The 18,955-nt window shown below is 42.7% G+C and overlaps 1 protein-coding gene across 2 annotated transcripts in view; it reads left to right on the forward strand.

Moving 5' to 3' along the window:
- The window catches only part of top2a (DNA topoisomerase II alpha), a 50,013-nt gene that overhangs the window by 26,614 nt on the left and 4,444 nt on the right, over positions 1-18,955 (forward strand). For both annotated transcript variants that reach the window (XM_039739470.1, XM_039739471.1), the window contains 11 exons: positions 727-875; positions 981-1,212; positions 1,359-1,493; positions 3,908-4,108; positions 4,742-4,937; positions 6,905-6,996; positions 11,187-11,324; positions 12,261-12,344; positions 12,462-12,653; positions 14,812-14,950; positions 15,080-15,220. In XM_039739470.1, the coding sequence (XP_039595404.1) occupies positions 727-875; positions 981-1,212; positions 1,359-1,493; positions 3,908-4,108; positions 4,742-4,937; positions 6,905-6,996; positions 11,187-11,324; positions 12,261-12,344; positions 12,462-12,653; positions 14,812-14,950; positions 15,080-15,220 (1,699 nt within the window). The remainder of the gene's footprint in view (positions 1-726; positions 876-980; positions 1,213-1,358; positions 1,494-3,907; positions 4,109-4,741; positions 4,938-6,904; positions 6,997-11,186; positions 11,325-12,260; positions 12,345-12,461; positions 12,654-14,811; positions 14,951-15,079; positions 15,221-18,955) is intronic.

The raw sequence follows: 18,955 nt of genomic DNA on the forward strand, positions 1-18,955 counted from the left end.
GCAAGGATCTCTTTGTAAACGACTGCAGTTCTGCCTTCAGGTTGTAAAATGACCAGGCTGTCTGCTGAGCTCACTCTTGAGCATGCCACGTACAGTTGGCCATGTGAGAAGCCATCTTGTGTCAAGTCAATGGCAACCTTTTTTTTTTTTTTTTTTTTTAAAAGGGTCTGGCCCTGTGACTTATTTATTGTCATAGCAAAGCAGACCCTTGCTGGAAATTGGAATAAGAGGTCAGAGGGTATGAGAGGGTCTCCCCTGTGCCAGTTCCCGTGAAGACAGTGGCCTCAATAAGGTTCTTGTGCAGAGATTTGATCTGAAGCCTGGTGCCCTTACAAAGTTTTACACCCGTCACCCCTTGGGTGTTGCAATAGGACATGAAACATACCTAACTTTTGTAAGTACACTGCAAGGAATGAGCGTGCAAAATTTCAGCTTCCCACCTACATGGAAAGTGAGAGAATTAGTGATGAGTCAGTGAGGGCATTGCCTTTTTATCTGTATCGATTCATTGTGTAGTCTACATATCGAAATATATACCTTAATGTCTAAAAACCATGGAAATTCTTCCCCTCCCACCAAACCCCCCCTAACTGTATACAGTTGATGTGTAAAGGCTGTTGAAGTACCGAATTTTTCTTATTCTCTTACAGCACAGAAATGTGTTTTTAATATGTGGCATGTATTCTTATTTGTATCACTTCTAACGTCTTCCTTCTGTTTTTACAGATGTCTCTTATGATGACTATTATAAACTTGGCTCAGAATTTTGTTGGCAGTAACAACTTGAATCTCTTGCAACCCATCGGTCAGTTTGGCACACGCTTACATGGTGGCAAGGATGCTGCTAGTCCTCGATACATCTTTACCATGCTTAGGTCTGAATTTTAATACACCTAAGACGCCTCTCAATGTTCACATTTAAGCACCTATATATGGGCCATGTGATTTTAAATATGTCTCAATTGTGCTCTTGTCCCCAGCTCTCTGGCTCGGCTCGTCTTCCCAGCTGTGGATGATAACTTACTGAAGTACTTGTATGATGACAATCAGAAGGTGGAGCCTGAGTGGTACATCCCCATTATCCCAATGGTCCTTATCAATGGAGCAGAGGGCATAGGGACTGGATGGGCCTGCCGACTTCCTAATTTTGATGTGAAGGAGGTTGTCAACAACATGTGTCGCATGCTAGATGGAGATGAACCACTTCCCATGGTAAGACTTATTTGGTTGCAAAAGGAAGCCATGTGCAAAACCTTTTACTTAGGCTATGATTTTTGAATGGAAACCAACCAACCAAAATTGTACAACTTTTTTTTCTGTGTTTGTTTCTTTTCCTTCCCCTCTTTTGCTCCAAATAGCTTCCCAGCTTCAAGAATTTCAAAGGAACAGTCCTGGAGCTCGGCCCAAATCAATACATTATCAGTGGAGAAGTGTCAGTGTTGGATTCAACCACTGTGGAAATTACAGAGTTGCCAGCTAAAACGTGGACTCAGGTGAGGCCATTGTCTTTCTGTGCCATTTAAGACGTTGGGGGGGTATTAAACTCTAATCATAGCACCCAAATAAAAAAAAAAATTAATAATCAGTACGATAATGTTGGGACCCAGGAAGAGAGTTATCATCATAATGACGGTGGAGCTGTACTGCACATAAACCTCAATAGCCACATAATAAAAAGCAGTAAATGGTTTTCTTCCATTTAAGTATACTCTTCACATGAATATTAAAGGGAAATGTGAAAAGCAAACATTTGTTAATAAAACGGTTATTCAAAACAGGGCATCGATTCCTGTGGGTATAACACTGCCACTATAAATTCTTAGTGAAAGCTTGTAGCTGCGTTTTTCTAAAATTACCAAAGTTTAGCAGCTCTAACTATATATATATATATATATATATATATATATATATATATATATATATATATATATCTATCCCATTTTTTATTTAACAAAAGCCTGACACGCCAAAATGATTCCACAGACAAAATATCTTCGTTTTTAAAAGTTTTAGTTAAAATTCAAAGTAACACAGTTCACACAAAAAGAAAATTAAAATAGCAAAAAACAAAGTTCTTGTTAAGAAAAGTTCTGTTCAAAACCTAAGTCTTGTTACATTTCAAATCGTTATAAATCACTTCAAAAACCGTTTCTGAACCATATTAAAATGACAACGGTCAGAAAACTGTACGCCTATCCCATTTCTGAGTTGAAAATGGGTCTTTCAAGGGGAGAAAAGACTATACCATTGTCTGACTATGAAAGAAATACTATTCAAATTAAGCAAACCTTAATGAGTTTAATTCAAAGCTTTTACTTCCTAAGATTGCGTCTTACAAAGCTGTAGTAAAGCTGTGAAAGATAACTATCGGGTGTAGCACAAAGATGTGATTTTGAAACGATGGGATGAATGGTCACTCGTCTTGGGTCATCAGATAAGGAATAAAGTGGCAAAAACTATTTAATGCTTATTCTTTAAAGCAAAGTAAATGCTCTTTTTGTTAATAAGCTCAACTTTTATCAATAAATGAACAGCAGGATGTTGAAGTGTTTGTCACCTTAACATTTCAATTAACGGTAATAAGTTGCGTCATGTAGCTAAATGCCAGAAGGGATCCTCCTCTGTTGAGCCCTTTGAGCAAAGGCCCTTAACCTGAAAATTTGCTCCATGGGTGCTGTATAATGACAGACCCTCCAAAGGTCATGCAAAAAGAAAATTTCCCCTCCAAAGTTAAAAGTATATAAAATCTGTGTGTGTGTAACTATTAGGTTTGTGTTCATTATTTGTATTTCATACCAGTGACAGGATCAATCTTGATAAGTTACTTGGCAAGCAGTCTAGTTTGGTTAGGAGGATTAAACATTTCAATGTCGTGCTGCGTTGTCGAGGGCTCCACTCTATAGGGTGGTCCGGACCTAATTACGCAGATCCAGATCGTCCAGATGACTTTGATTTATGCGGGGATGATTCCAGTTTGGCGCGAAGACTTTTCTTCTTGTCGTCAGTTTGCACACTACTCGATGGTCCGGGGTTTTTTGGGTGATTTTCTATGTAATAAACTTAAGTTGTAGCGTAATGAAATTGCATAATTAGATCTGGACCACCCTATATAGCCTGCGTCACCCTTGTGATATTGTCTGGTGTTCTTACAGTTCTTAGTTGCCCAAAAAAAGGCCTTTACACTACCAGTTGATTGAGATTTCTCAAACCACTTTAAAATAGTGTTTACATGAAGCGATTCTTTTTCGCTGTGACACTATAAACTTAATGCCAAACATCTTTTCCACTCCATCACAGGTTTTTGCTGTTACGGTGACCACGCCATGAGGCACTGGCTGGAACTCCATGGCATCTGAAACAGTATTTAATATAAAACGCTGCTGTCCCAGTTGTACTTCTGCAGGGGTCTGTGACCACAGGCTCCTGAAATTAATCAGGATATATGAAACTGTTCCTTGTATTTCAAAGAGAACTTCTTGCCACTAGACTGGTAGATCCAGTCCTGTTTCACCTCTGAGAACTCATCTGCTGCTAGTCACAGTCATCCCTGAGCTTGTGTATCGCCAGTGAACTGTAGGTCATGATGGAGGGCAGCTGTTCAATAGTATTTGAGGTGGCAGGGTGGGCTGAATGTGGGCCGTTGCAACAAAGTCTTACTACGCAAGCGTGCGGCGACCTAGCATAGAAATGTCTGCGACTGACCCATACTTTAAGAAATGCTGATTTAAGCCATCAAGTGCCTGTTCTCTTAAGGTTCTTGGGCCCAGTGATCAGCTGCCTTTTATAAAAGTAGTTACAAGCACGCACACAACTTTTTTTTTATTCTTATCATAGATGCACAGTTTAATTTGTTAATGTTTCCTCTCTGATTTAATTGTTCATAATTAGATGTATCCTTGTGTTTTAGACATACAAAGAACAGGTTTTAGAACCAATGTTGAATGGGAGTGAGAAGACCCCACCTCTTATTACGGATTACAAGGAGTACCACACGGACACCACGGTTCGCTTTGTGGTGAAGATGACTGAAGAGAAACTGGCAGAAGCAGAGGCTGCTGGACTGCACAAAGTCTTCAAGCTTCAGACGTCTCTCACTTGCAACTCAATGGTAAGTTTGACTCCATGAGCTTTCCAGTCATCAAAGTTCATTGTGTTTCTGGTGTTCCTCGTCTCATTTGATTTTAAGGATATTAAAAATTAGATAAAACTGAAAATATGGCCACAACTTATAGATGGAAAGAACCACGGATATTTGCAGCCCTCGCGTAGACTCGGCGATCAATTTCTTGTGGTGCTTGCAGCATGTTACGGGAGTTGGCTATCGTGACACACTGATTCATGGTTTGGATCACTTGTCATTTGACTATATATCTCATTTTAATAAAAAAAAAAGAAACCAACTACTTTTTTGGGGGGCTATTTCAATGAAACATGAATGTTTGCTGCATGCTCTTTCCAATGTAGTCCGGTTAAATTAAGTAATGGTTACTTTTAAGAAGCTGAGGCCGATCCATTAGTGTCCAGATTTGAATTCTGGGTATTTTTATTTTTTTAATTTTCCATTACTCTGTTTTTGAGTGGTGCAGATCACTTTCATTGAATTGTTTTAATGTTTGTGAATTTCTAAATCTGGCTGCACAGATACTTCTAGTTTTGTATTGTGTTTTTTTCCTTTCTGACACATACGTCAGTTCTTATGCATTGAAGGTTCATTTCCTTACATTCTTCTTTATTTCTGCAGGTACTTTTTGACCACATGGGTTGTCTGAGGAAATATGAAGTAATTCAAGACATTCTAAAAGAATTCTTTGAATTGAGGATGAAATACTATGGTCTGCGTAAGGACTGGCTTCTGGGTGTTTTGGGTGCGGAATCCTGTAAATTGAGTAACCAAGCACGCTTCATTCTGGAGAAGATTGAGGGCAAGCTTGTCATTGGTAAGAAGTTACTTTTCTTAAACTCTGTGACAGGTCGTTTCAATCTGGGCTTGCTGTCCTCATTCCATTTTTTGGTGAAATAGTCACAAAACCTTCATTTTTACTACACAGCTTTTCCAACCTTTTTTAAATAAACGTATACAGTAATCCCTCCATGATCGCAGGGGTTGCGTTCCACAAGCCCCCTCACCGCGATAGGTGAAAATCCACAACGTAGAAACCATATGTTTGTATGTTTATTTTTATATATTTTAAGCCCTTATAAACTCGCCCACACTGTTAACATTATTAGAGCCCCCTAGACATGAAATAACACCCATTAGTCAAAAGTTTAAACTGTGCTCCATGACAAGACAGAGATGACAGTTCTTTCTCACGATTAAAAGAATGCAAACATATCTTCTTTTCAAAGAAGTAAACGTCAGGGGCAGAGAATGTCAGAGAGAGAGAGCGCGATAAAAGCAAAAAATCAAAACGTGCTTTTGTACTTTTAAGTATGCCGAAGCATCGCGATAAAGCGACATTTTGTAGAGGAGCGTCCGTATCCTCTAGGCAGACAGCCTCTGTGCAAACAGCCCCTCTGCTCACACCCTCTCCATCAGACACAGAGAATGTCAGAGAGACAGAGAAAAGCAAACAATCAAGCACTGTGCGGGAAGCACATCGTATATCATTGAGGAGTTTTAGTTAATATGTAATACATGCTCTGTTTGGGTAGCTTCTAAGCCACCCGCCAATAGCGTCCCTTGTATGGAATCAACTGGGCAAACAAACTGAGGAAGCATGTACCATGAATTAAAGACACATTGTCCGCAGAAATCTGCGAACCAACACAAAATCCGTGATATATATTTAGATATGCTTACATTTAAAATCCGCGATAGAGTGAAGCCGCGAAAGTCGAAGTGCGATATAGCGAGGGATCACTGTAGACCTCGCTTACAATATCTTAGCCAGTCAGATCTCCCATGACCAACAGTTGTGTAGCATGATGTACCCTGCGACTCGCTCTGACAATATAGAACCGGTTTGATTTCATTTTAAAGTGGCGGAGCAGGCTCTCTGTGCATCAGTGCTCACAATTTTATTTAAATTTTCAGAACAGGCTTATAATGCAGCAATGAGTGAGAGTGTTTTGGACCTCTGAAATAGAAGAGGGGCTTGTTTGTCTCTGTCATCCATCCATTATCCAACCCGCTATATCCTAATGACAGGGTCACGAGGGGTCTGCTGTAGCCAATTCCAGCTAGCACAGGGCGCAAGGCAGGAAACAAACCCCAGGCAGAGCGCCAGCCCACTGCAGGGCACACACCCGCACACCAAGCAAACACTAGAGACAATTTAGAATCGCCAATGCACCTAACCTGTATGTCTTTGGACTGTGGGAGGAAACCCATGCAGACACGGGCAGAACATGCAAACTCCACACAGGGAGGACCCGAGAAGTGAACCCGGGTCTACTAACTGCTAGGCAACTGTGCTACCCATGCACCACCGGGCCACCTTGTTTCTGTCATGTTACTTTAAATAATAAAGCAGAAATTGTGAATGATCTCACTGTACCTGTACACCCTTTGCATGGGCACTTGCCGCATCAGGCAGGATGTTTATTGGCTTTCAGAAAAAGGGGGACGAGTGCACAATACCTTGGAAATGTACCACTGTGCTGTAAATTCATACATAATTGCTCTGGCAATGAGACCAGCAGCCCAGATGTCAAGTTTGACATTACACAACTTCTCATTGGAGCAAATGCGACATCGGCTTTGGTAAAACTCTGGGAGGAGGCGTATGTGCTCAGACCGCTGCTGCTTGAGGCAAGCTGACTGTAAAAGTACTGAACAAAATAAATTAAAAGCAAATGTTGCTTCTCTAGAAATGATTGTATATGGAATGGAGTTCTGGAAGCCCCAAGTGAATACATGTGTCCTCAGTGTGTGTGTTACAGCTTTCTCTCTTTTATGTAGAGAACAAGCCAAAGAAGGAGTTGATCCAGATGTTGGAGAGAATGGGATACGATTCGGATCCAGTGAAGGCCTGGAAAAAGTCACAGGAAAAGGTAGACTACTGTTGGCTGTGCAAAGTTATGGATGTCAGTTTTTCAGTAATAAAATTTGACTTCTCCTTCCTCATTTAGCCAAATATGTTAGGATTGGATTCTGATCAGAAACTGGAGAATATTCATTGTGGTTTTTATTTATTTATTTTTTTAATTCTAAAATCCTCCTTGAGAAGCATAGTCATCCTCTCTACTGATGTCCTTGTATCACCCAATGACCATTCTGTGACCACATTGTGGACGGGGGGATGGGATTGGGGACATTTGGTTATCTGAGACAGCGATTCCTTGAAGAATAAATTTGGTATTTTTCAAGTTAAAAGTTACTTCTTCAGAAACACAGAATATATGCATTGGCCACTCAAAATTGTATTCTAAAGAAAATTATATATATATATATATATATATATATATATATATATATATATATATATATATATATATATATATATATATATATATATATATATATATATATATATAACAAATGCAGAGCCTATCCTGGTGTTTTATAATGAAAGCATGGGGACGTGGGGCACCACCAGAAACTAAGTCTAAAAACTTACCAAATACGTTTACTTTGAAGCAGAAAAGGTTTCAGTACAAAAGAACGTCGCATCCGTGTTTCTGATGCATGTTTCAGAACAATCACTTTATCTCATATTCCTGGTAGTTTTTGGTTTTTTTTTTTTTTTTTTTTTTAACCTTGAGGTAAGGATGCGTTTTCTATTTGTGTAACACTAGTGGTGTTCATGGGAGTAAATCAACACGATACCACATCTGGTGGAAAAAATTTGGAGTGATTTGTCTTTACAGTGGAAACCATAATGCTGGGAGTGAAAGGGTGTTGTGGAGGAAGATGAGCACTAAGGTGGCGCACACAGCTGCCTGTCTCTTTAAAATGGCTGAATCTCAATATTTTTTGATTTTTGAATTTGACATGTATAAGCTGTTTCACAATGTGCATGTAATCTCCAGGCTCAGAGCCAATGCTCAAAAACATTCTTGGCTTGATAAACTGACACAATTGGTACATCTTTATGGTTTAGTTTTTCGATGGTGCTCTGTGCCGCATAGCTTCCATTATCCAATGCCAGGATAAAGTGCTCAACTTCAGAACACATTTTTGTGTGGTAAATGCTTGTATGCCATGTTTGTGAGAAAATAACTTTGACTTGAAAATTACTGATCTTGGCCTTCAGTGTACACTTTATAAGGATTTTTAGCTTTGACTCCAATCTGTGAACACTGCGACTGGCAGAGCCCATGACCGATACCACAGTGATTCCCTTTGTTTGGGCAACATTGACATTTTCCTTTTATGATTCATCCAGCCATTTTCTGTCCTCGTTTATCCAGTTCTGGGTTACTGGGGCTGAAGTCGACCCTAGCAGCTTTGAGTGCATGGAGGAAACCAACCCTGCACTGGGCACCAGTGTGTCTGCCCTTCAAGACCACTATTGTGAATTTTGCATCAATGGAATGTCTAAAGTAGGAATTTCGTTATGAATAAAATTGGTTTAGCTTATTGCAAAGGGTGGAATTCAAACGGTCTCAAGCAGGAGTTCTACTTAAGGGTCTGTGGTGTAGTGAACCCAGCAGTGGTCCAGCTGTACGCCATCCCACACACACATCATGCTGTCAGGGCTTGCAGTTTTGCAACAAATTCCTTTGGGGCCCAGCGAGGGAGGAACTGAGCGTGTAAAGCTTTTTGGACAGAACTTTGAGAGTATCTGGGGCCTTCTCTGATTTAAAGAACATCTCACACTTGAGTTATTTTTTCCCTGCAGTACTACATTTGTTGTTCCATACCTCCTCAGTACATTCTATTGAGGCGGACATTTTGAATGCTCTGTTAGTCAGCCAGTCAGTGCTCTGGGAGTATGGGGTACCGGACCCCCTGATAAGGGCTGTTCGGTCCCTGTACAACCGGTGTCAGAGCTTGGTCCGCATTCCTGGCAGTAAGTCAAACCTGTTTCCAGTGAGAGTTGGACTCCGCCAGGGCTGCCCTTTGTCACCGATTCTGTTCATAACTTTTATGGACAGAATTTCTAGGCGCAGCCAGAGTGTTGAAGGGGTCTGGTTTGGTGGACTCAGGATTGGGTCACTGCTTTTTGCAGATGATGTTGTCCTGTTTGCTTCATCAGGCTGTGATCTTCAGCTCTCTCTGGATTGGTTCGCAGCCAAGTGTGAAGCGACTGGGATGGGAATCAGCACCTCCAAATCCGAGACCATGGTCTTCAGCCGGAAAAGGGTGGAGTGCCCTCTCAGGGTTGGGGGAGAGATCCTGCCCCAAGTGGAGGAGTTCAAGTATCTCGGGGTCTTGCTCATGAGTGAGGGAAGAATGGACCATGAGATCGACAGATGGATCAGTGCGGTGTCCACAGTGATGCGGGCTCTGCATCTGTCTGTCGTGGTGAAAAAGGAGCTGAGCCGTAAGGCAAAGCTCTCAATTTACCAGTCGATCTACGCTCCTACCCTCACCTATGGTCATGAGCTATGGGTAGTGACCGAAAGAACGAGATCGCGAATACAAGCGGCTGAAATGAGTTTCCTCCGCAGGGTGTCTGGGCTTTCCCTTAAAGATAAGGTGAGAAGGTCAGTCATCCAGGAGGGGCTCAGAGTAGAGCCACTGCTCCTCCGCATCGAGAGGAGTCAGATGAGGTGGCTAGGGCATCTGATCAGGATGCCTCCCTGGTGCGGTGTTCCGGGCACATCCAACTGGGAGGAGGCCCCGGGGAAGACCCAGGACATGCTGGAGGGACTGTCTCCCGGCTGGCCTGGGAACGCCTTGGGCTTCTCCTGGAAGAAGTGGCTGGGGAGAGGGAAGTCTGGGCCTCTCTGCTTACGCTGCTGCCCCCGCGACCCGACCCTGTATAAGAGGATGGATGGATAGATGTTAGTCAACCACAAAGTCCTTTGAGGAACTATGAGAGAAGAGTTTGTTTGGATTATTGTGGATGGTCCCTCTTAAAGTGCATCATATGCCTAAATTCCTCCAGCTGAATACAGAAGGATAGAAAACACTTCAGATAAACTGAACAAAAGCAGTAGTATAGTTGAAAAATGAAGTATAAATTTACATAAGGTGTAAGAGCCAGAAATGTGCACACAGTGTTTTGAATACCATATAATATAAGGCCTTGTCCCCGTGTGTCTACTATAACCATATAGTCTGATGGCTGCACGTCTACGCCAATAATGGCCGACTGAGTCGGCAACTGCATGCACTCCAGGACGTAACATTTCATGTGATGGCATCTGATTGTACCATCCTGTCTCTTCTGCCACTGACTATAATGGGTCCAGGACCAGTCCTGGAGTGCCATTACCCTGCCCTGCCTGGTTTGGCATCCTCTGTGCTGGTGTTACTTGCCCAGCAGTACACTGGCCGCCATGACAGTAACTTAACATTCCTGACCGCGTGTTGCACACCTTAAAGGTCCTCCGCCGACTCTTCATATAGAAGTTCCGTGTTCTCCACTTAGCCCAGTCTACTCAAGGACCCTGTGAATTCCACGTGTATCTGATAAATGTGAAGCTGAATAAAATCCCATGTCATGTAGGTTGGAAGTGGATGGTAGGATTTTAAATTTGCCTAGCAAGGCCCAGTTTGCTGTACTGCATGCTTTCTGCAAATGTGGTCAGTGAGGAACCAAGTGCCAAAGTGTATTAGAAACTCTGAAAACTGTGTGTGTGTGTTATCAAGATAAAGCTCAACAATGTAGGTAGGCTGGCAAAAACATTTACAACTGTTGGCAGGTTGTAATCCTTTATTTTTAAAACCTATCTACCCCCAAGCAGCTACTTGAGCTCAGCAGGACATTTTTATTCCAAGTGTACTTCATAAACTACAAATCTTGGAAGTCCCCGAAGTAGAAGGGGCTCATCAGTTGCAAGGTTGTTTGCAGTAAACAAACCCCCTGCAGATTCAAATTTCATTAACAGGTCCTGGAAGCTTCTCGTGGCTTTCCTGTATAAAGACTGAATATAAAATGGACACTGAAAGACCTGGACAGGCCGTTTTGACCTTTTTATGTATGTCCATATTTTGTCTCTTACTAAGGTGAGAGGAGATTGATTTGTATCAAGATCAGTTGTTTATAGCAAAGAAATTTAATTCTATTTAGATGATTGTTTAACTAGAACAAATGAACTCCATCATAAATAAATGAATCTACCTGTTTTAGGCGGAAGAGGAACCAGAAGCTGAAGAGAATGCAGAGACGGTCACATCTGGTCCAGACTACAATTACCTGCTCAGCATGCCCATGTGGTACCTAACCAAAGAGAAGAAAGAAGAGCTATGCAAACAGCGGGATGTCAAGGTTTGTGGCTTCCTTCCCTTACTTCAGTTAGGGGTACTTGTGTAAAACTGGACATGGAGGGTCAGAGTGCAGAATGTGGCACACCTGCCCACCACTGTTTGAAGAAATGCCTTGTGACATCTGGCAAAATTCACACAACTTTGTTGTATATCGACACTTTCCGACCTTCTTTCAAGTACCGTATATATTCGCCTTTAAGTTCTCCCACGGAGGAATCGGGACTTGATTTTACCGTATAATTTCTGATACTTTATAATGTCAGTCGTATAAGCCAAATTTGGAAAACTCAAGCTATTGGTCCAAAAGATGATATGCTAACGCCCGCCTGAGAGAGGAGAGCACACAGCCTTTTTTTTTGTATGCTTTGTGCCTATGTGACAACACGGTGATACACAAACTATTCCAAAGCGATGTTTGCACTGTTTTGTGTTATTTGTTTCTCACACCATCATACACTTTTATCATAAGAGCATCCCTTATCTATGATGGAGCGTTCGACCAGAAGAAAATATAAAGCTGGCTTTAAATTAAACGTTGTTGAAGTGGTGATAGAAATTGGTAAATGCACTGCTGCAACAGAATTCAATGTCTAAGAAACTGATATGAGATTGGAGGAGGCAAGAAGCTCAGTGTCATATTTTTGAACGGAGTGTATAAGTCAGGGTCTGATTTTATGATCGATTTTTTTTCGGGTTTCAAGACCTGACTTATACTAGAGTATATATGGTACATCTCTTTGAATGCTTTACTACTTAAACTTCTGATCTGACAACCGAGAATCCTAAGATCAGCAAACATGTCCCATTACTGCTGTTTTAGGCCTGTTGGCTTACTTGATTCTTGAAATATCAACCCCTGCATTGGAGGAGCCTCCTCCATCACACATGCATCACAGGCCCCGATCCACTAATCGGTTTCCTCTCCTCTCATTTACAGGAGCAAGAGTTGAACACCTTGAAAAGAAAAAGTGCATCGGATTTGTGGAGAGAAGATCTGGCAGCGTTTCTTGAGGAATTAGACGTAAGTTGTCCAAGGCCAGGCTTTGTCATTTCCGCATGTGAAGCCAAAAAAACGCCAGGAAAATTTTTTTTGTGTTGGTTTAAAGACTTGTCATCCACTCTACCTTTTCTTCCTCAGCGGGTTGAGGCTCAGGAACGGGAGGACGCCGCTGTTGGCGTCAAAGTTGTTAAGGGCAAAGTGGGCAAGTCCAAGGTGGTGAAGTTGGCCCATCAGGAGGTCATGCCTTCCCCCCAGGGGCGTAGGGTGGTGCCACGAATCACTACTGCCATGAAAGTTGACGCTACCAAGAAGGCCAGAAAGAAGATCAAGGTGAGTGTGTTCATGTTCTGGTACTGCTGAGATGCTCCTGTTTATTGTATAATAACTTTATTACCTCCAGGCAGTGAAATAGTATTTTGTGGCAAGCTTTTATTTTTCTCATGGCACAGTAGTCAACCACTGCTTGGGTGTGGTTTTCTATTTTATTTATTTTTGGAAAGACATAAGTTCCTCAGAGAGTCGCAGTCAGGGCAGCTGATGGAACGGTCCTTACGTTTGACACTGCAGTTGTGACCCGCTGGGCTGGCTACTTTGAGCAGTTGTTCAAAGCTGATCCTCCGGCTAGGACGTTGGATATCTCTGGGTCCAAAATTCTTGAGGCTGATCCTCCAATTAGCTGTGAACCACCCAGTGTCGCTGAGATTGCACAGGTGGTGAAACAGCTAGTGGGGTTTGGCCGCAGGGATCTGTGGTATCCGGGGTGAACTTCTACAGGCTGGTGGTAAGGCTGTCCTCCTAGCATTGCAAGCAATATTTGCTTCCATTTGGGAGAATGGCATCATCCCAACAGACTGGAAAACGGGACTTGTCTTCCCTATCTGGAAAGGGAAGGGTGATCTCCTGGATTGCAGCAACTACAGGGGGATAGCACTGCTCTCTGTGCCGGGTAAGGTCCTTGCTAGGGTCGTCCTCAATAGGATCCCTGATCACTTGCTCACCTACCTGCGACTGAAACAATCGGGTTTTACGCATAAGAAGTCTACCATCGACCACATCCTGGCACCAAGGGTTCTAATGGAGCGCAAACATGAATATCAGCTGAGTTTCTTTGCAGCCTTTGTCGATGTTTGCAAAGCGTTCGACTCGGTTGATCGAGCTGCTCTGTCGGACATCCTGTGGGTTCGTGGGATCCCGTCGAGGTTGCTGGATATCATGGCTGGCCTGTACACTGGTACTGGATCTTCGTGGAGTCAATGGAGGCTCTGATCGGGGTGCTTGAGAGACCGAGTGAGGAGTCTGAGTGTCCTGATTAAAACTAAGAGCCAGGCCTTTAATGACCTCTTGGGCACGGCCATTAGCAGTGTGTTTGTCTGCAGAGAGAGTGTTGACCTTGTTGAGAGGTTTGCTTACCTCAGCAGTGACTTTCATGTCTCTGGTGACTCTTCTTGTGAAGTCTGTAGACGGATTGGGAGAGCATGGGGTGGTCATGAGGTCGCTGGAAAGGGGTGTGTGGCGCTGCCGATATCTATGCAAAAGGACAAAGGCTCAAGTCTTTAGAGTCCTGGTGCTTCCTGTCTTGCTTTATGGTTGCAGGACATGGACGCTATTCAGTGACCTGAGACTAAGACTGGACTCCTTTGGTACTGCATCTCTCCGGAAAATCCTTGGGTACCGTTGGTTTGACTTTGTGTTGTTCAAGGAGTCCCGAATGAGGCACATGACCTGCATTGTGAGGGAGTGTCAGTTACAGCACTATAGCCATGTGGCGCATTTCCTCAAGGGTGATCCGGCTCATCAAATCCTCATTGTTGGGGACCCAAGTGGCTGGACCAGGCCAAGGGGTCGCCCACGTAACACCTGGCTGCGGCAGATAGAGGGTCATTTCCGAAGGGTCGAACTGGACCGTGGGTCCCGAGTTGTTTTGAAGTGTAGTGGGTGTAGCAATGCACTGTAACAGTGCCTGCTCCCCGACTTGACTTGATTAAACGGCAAACATCAAAAGCAAACGTTTCATACTATACAATAATAAAATGATTCCCCAGGCATGTCCTTTACATGAAATGCAAACAATACGTCCAGTGATAATTTAAATTTCTTGACACCAAATGAGTTCTGTTGCTACACTCCTTTACTTGGTAATTAATTACAGAGCATGTATGGATTTTTCTCCCAGAGTCCTGGGGTGACCACTTCCTGTACAGAATTTAAATGCTGTGCCCACTTGCGTGCCTTGAAATATGCCAGTCTCCTCTCCTCCCAGATTTCAAAGATGTGCTGGTTAGTTTGATTGGTGACTTTGAATTGGCCTGTTACGACGCAGTGGGAGTTTGTGCATGGCTGGTTTTGTCTTCATGTTGAATACTTTTATACATAAAGTGTAATCCTGCTGGTGAATGTGTGTTAAAACAAGAGAAATGAAATATGTTGGTCACATTTTACAGTGAAATGGATGAAATTTCTAATGTGCCGTTGTCCAAACTCTCTGCAGACCGAAGATGGAGTTGTCATGGGGATACAGTTTGACGAAGGTGGAAATGATGAGAACGACTGCAGCATCCCATCTCAAGATGGAGACAGCCTCACCTCCAAAGTGGCCAAGAAAATCAAGAGAGAACCAAAAGAACCAGGTATGAATAAAAGTATGTAGGAGACGCTGTGCAGTCACTTGAACAGGACATGAACTGATTTCGGGTACTCGTAAAATGGGACACACTCTTGTTTAAATGAACTCGGACCCTTTTCTGTTTGTTTCAAAGGCCAGAAAACAAAAAAACAAACCAAGCTGCCATTTAAACCATTAAAGAAGAAGAAAAATCCGTGGTCTGACTCTGAAGGTGAATCGGACTTGAGTGATACAGAGGTGGCTCCTCGAGAGGTTGTACAGAAGAGAGCTGCAGGTAAGAGCCTACCATTGCAGATGCCCCCTGGCACAGTTTTGTCTTTTTTTTTTTTTTTCTTCCTTTCAGTGCCCAGATGCAGTCATAGGATGCGATTCTTGGGCAGAGTCTGTGAAAGGAAAATGTTTGGAATTACTTAGCATGACTGAAGTTTACCTTTCAGAGTCGCTTGTATGTATTGAAGGGTTCAGTATCTTGGAATTTATTTAAAATTGAAAGCAGTAAATTTACTAGTGGACGGGAGGGGGGGGTTCGGGGGGTCCTGTTGCAGGTCTTATCCTTCAACACTAGAGGGCACATGGAGGCTCTCCTGACGCCAGCTGAAACTTTCCAAAAATAAATCGGACCCTTCAGTGATAACTTGGCTAGATCTAAAAAGACCCCATGTTTGTTTTAACGAGAGCAAAATATGCTTCATAAGGACCTAATGCCAAAGATGCACTTTTCAGCAATATGCTTCAAAATAGCCAGAAGCAATGCACAAGAACAATTCACATGGTTTTTCATTGCGTGGTGATTGATCAGAAGACATCCCTTCTCTGCGGGGCTCTTGCTTCTGGTGTCAAGGACCCTAACTCCCTCAGGCCTGGTACAGTCAACACTGGGGACAGTGACCGGCGAGGAGTTTGATTGGGACGGTACGTCTGTCACACCGTAATGCAGATGTCTCAAGGGAGGAAGGAAACCTTCTGTGGAGCAGAGGGGCTGAAGCCCCCCTTTGTCTGCTTGTACTTCTCCACCCACACACTACACATCTGCTGTTTTGAGTTCCTCTCATGCTAAAGTACAACTGAAATAAATCCGTTGTTTGATTTTGAAATTTACAAGGAAAAACAAAGCTGACCTGCAACTTAAATAAATCCTGCAGCATAGCTAGACATTGGTGGTGTGGCTGCGCTTACCCAGAATTTCTGCAGCCTTAGTTTGCTTCGTGGGATTCTGGCAGTAGCTTGACACACAGAAATGATTCCATAGACAAAATATCTTTATTTTTAAAGAGCTGCAGTAAAATTTCAAAGTAAAACCCATCACACAAAAATAGAGAACAAATTGGTATTGCAAAGAAAAGTCATTGGTTAAGAAAGTTCTGTTTAAAGCTTATATCTTGTTTCAACTGCATCGGAAAACTTAAAGAAACAAACCTTTCTAAACAGTCAGAAAATTGTTATACCCGTCCTACTTACAAGCCGCAAGTGGGTCTTTCGGTCCATGCTAGCAGTCGGACTCATTATTAACGCACACTGTAACTAAGAAGGTTCTATCTCATGTTAACTTACGGGTATGGGGTGAAAGATGATACCATCATCCATAGCTATGAAAGAAAGTAGTGGCTTGTTGAAAATGTCTCCACAGCAGCAGACTTGAAGATTTAGAGAGTAGTGTAGCGTTACAGTTGTGTGTAGGTCATTATTCAGGCCAGCAGAGTTATGATGATAGACGGTCCATTATATTGGCGTTTCGGCTATGTACCGCCCTGCAGCTGGCCTGAAAACCAACCTGCCAGTTTCTAGAGGTTAAGAAATGTTTTATATTGCACACAAATGTAGTGGTCCTGATTGCATAAAAATCATGAGACAAGAACACGATTCAGAATCAAGTAAAGGAACAGCAATGGAGTCCAGAAGAAGTTAGTGTTAGGTTTGCAATTCAAGCAGCTAAGAATCTACTTGAGTCTCAGAAGTTCTCGCCAGCTGGGCTATGTATGTATGGATGAATGGATGGATGGATTCCATTACAACAAACTCCCAGGGACCTAAATAATAATTTGTTGTAATGAGATTCTGTATTTGTTACTAGAGTGCTTTCTTTAACTTGCACCAAAGTGTTTGCAATCATTTCAATAGCTTCTTTCACGTTAAATTTTAAGCTCCTCCTGCGTACAAGTTATGCTGGCAAATTTTTCTCAGCATTTCCTTGCGACAATACACTTTCAGGCTGCAAATGATGCCCAAATCCAATGGCTGAAGCACTGCTGTGCAATTGGGTGGGAGAAATTCAACGCGAACATTATCTAAATGTAGAAGCATGTTGTGGGCAGCACAGTTATCAATCAAGAGCCAAATTATCTTTTTCTTTATATTGTGAAGTTTCTGAACTCTTCTGAGACTTCCACTCCCCACCCAACAGGAACGACACGCTGAAGTGCGTCCTGAAGCGCAGCAGCTGCGTCTGTGGAAATTGTTTGTCCATTGCTGTGGCAGGGCAAACGCAGGCTCATAGCGCTGCAGTGAAACGACACAAAAGCAAGTCTTAAAAGATCAGGATTGCGCTATAAGAGAGATGCAGCATAGCTTTGAGCATGTTGTTGCCCCGGCAACAAATAAGCAGTCTTCCATAGATGCAGAGATTGGACTTCGGGATGCTCTTGGGTGTGCTGTCTAGTTGGGTAAGGTCTTGAATGAGTTCCGCATTAATAGGAATGCTTCTTGGACAAGCATCACTGAACCACATAAAAACGGCTTTTTCGACGTCTTCAAATGCAGCAACTCACATAAGTTTGCAACCTGAGATTTTTCTTCTTTTTTTTGCTCGGTCTTTCAAGAAAGTTGACCGCGTCGATGGCAATTCCAAATTCACTGGCAATCGGGTGCTGCAAAAATGTAAAGTGTTGTGTGTGGGTTTTTTTTTCCTTTTTTTTTTGTGTCTGACGTTTCTGTAGGAGGGTGACAATGACTTGAAATTTCAATGGATGTTTTTCAGATGTTGACGAGCATTAAGCTAAAGGTATCGCTGAAAACTGCAGGAAACAAAAAAGGCAATAAAAAAAAAAAAACAGTACAAGAAAAGTTTGAAGAATAGAAAAAAGACAATGTTTCTGTTTGGGGATCGTTGTGCACAACTGAACTGCGACCACAGAACTAACTGCTCTGTGGGTGATTCACTCAGGCATTTCAAGGTCTTTTGGGAACTTTGTGAGCAAAGTATCTGCTGCTTAATGTACTTCGTAGTAACGAGATTTCTATAGACCCGTGTCATATGGGGAGCCTGTCGGGACCATAAAAATACTTTGTTGTAATGAAAATTTAGTTAACAGACTTCTACCTGTATACTCACACAGGTTTAATTTCTAAACAGTCAAAAATGCTTTTCCGGTTGGGGTTCACTAATGCTGGCACCATATCTGTAACCTGCATGGGGAGACCGTCGGAATGCAAAGCCTCATTCTTGTGCATGTTTCGGATGCAACAAGAATTTACTGCAAAAGAGGGGGGGCACTGGTGTAAAAGTGGCGCCGTCTTTCAGATGAGATGTCAAATTGAGGTCCTAACTCTCTGTGGTCATTAAAGACCCCTGGGTTTCTTTCGCCAGGACATCAGGGCACACCCTAGTCTTTACTAAATTGTCCATCATGGTCTGGTCATTCGGTCCTCCTAATATCCCCATCTCTGACTCCCTCACCCCATCACCACCTATCAGCTGATGTGTGGTGAGCGTACTGATTCAAAATGGCTGCTGTCACATCGTTGTGCTGGATGCTGCACTTTGGTGACTACCTTTCTCGATGTAAAGCACTATACAAGTGCAGTGTCATCGTCCTCTTGCTCATCATATCCACAGTAACGTCATGCTTCTCAATTTGTGCATTGACACTAACAACTGATCACTTCCAATGCTGGTCTGTGGAGCTGAAAGACTAAGCAGGTGATTGGAAGCTTTTGTGCTCTTGGACCCTCTTGCCTAGATGTGAATTGTATATGCTTCTAGAAATGCCCTCCTTTTGTTGATTTTTGGCAT

The sequence above is a fragment of the Polypterus senegalus genome, chromosome 17 (genome assembly GCF_016835505.1).
Source record: "Polypterus senegalus isolate Bchr_013 chromosome 17, ASM1683550v1, whole genome shotgun sequence".
Classification (NCBI taxonomy): domain Eukaryota; kingdom Metazoa; phylum Chordata; class Cladistia; order Polypteriformes; family Polypteridae; genus Polypterus; species Polypterus senegalus.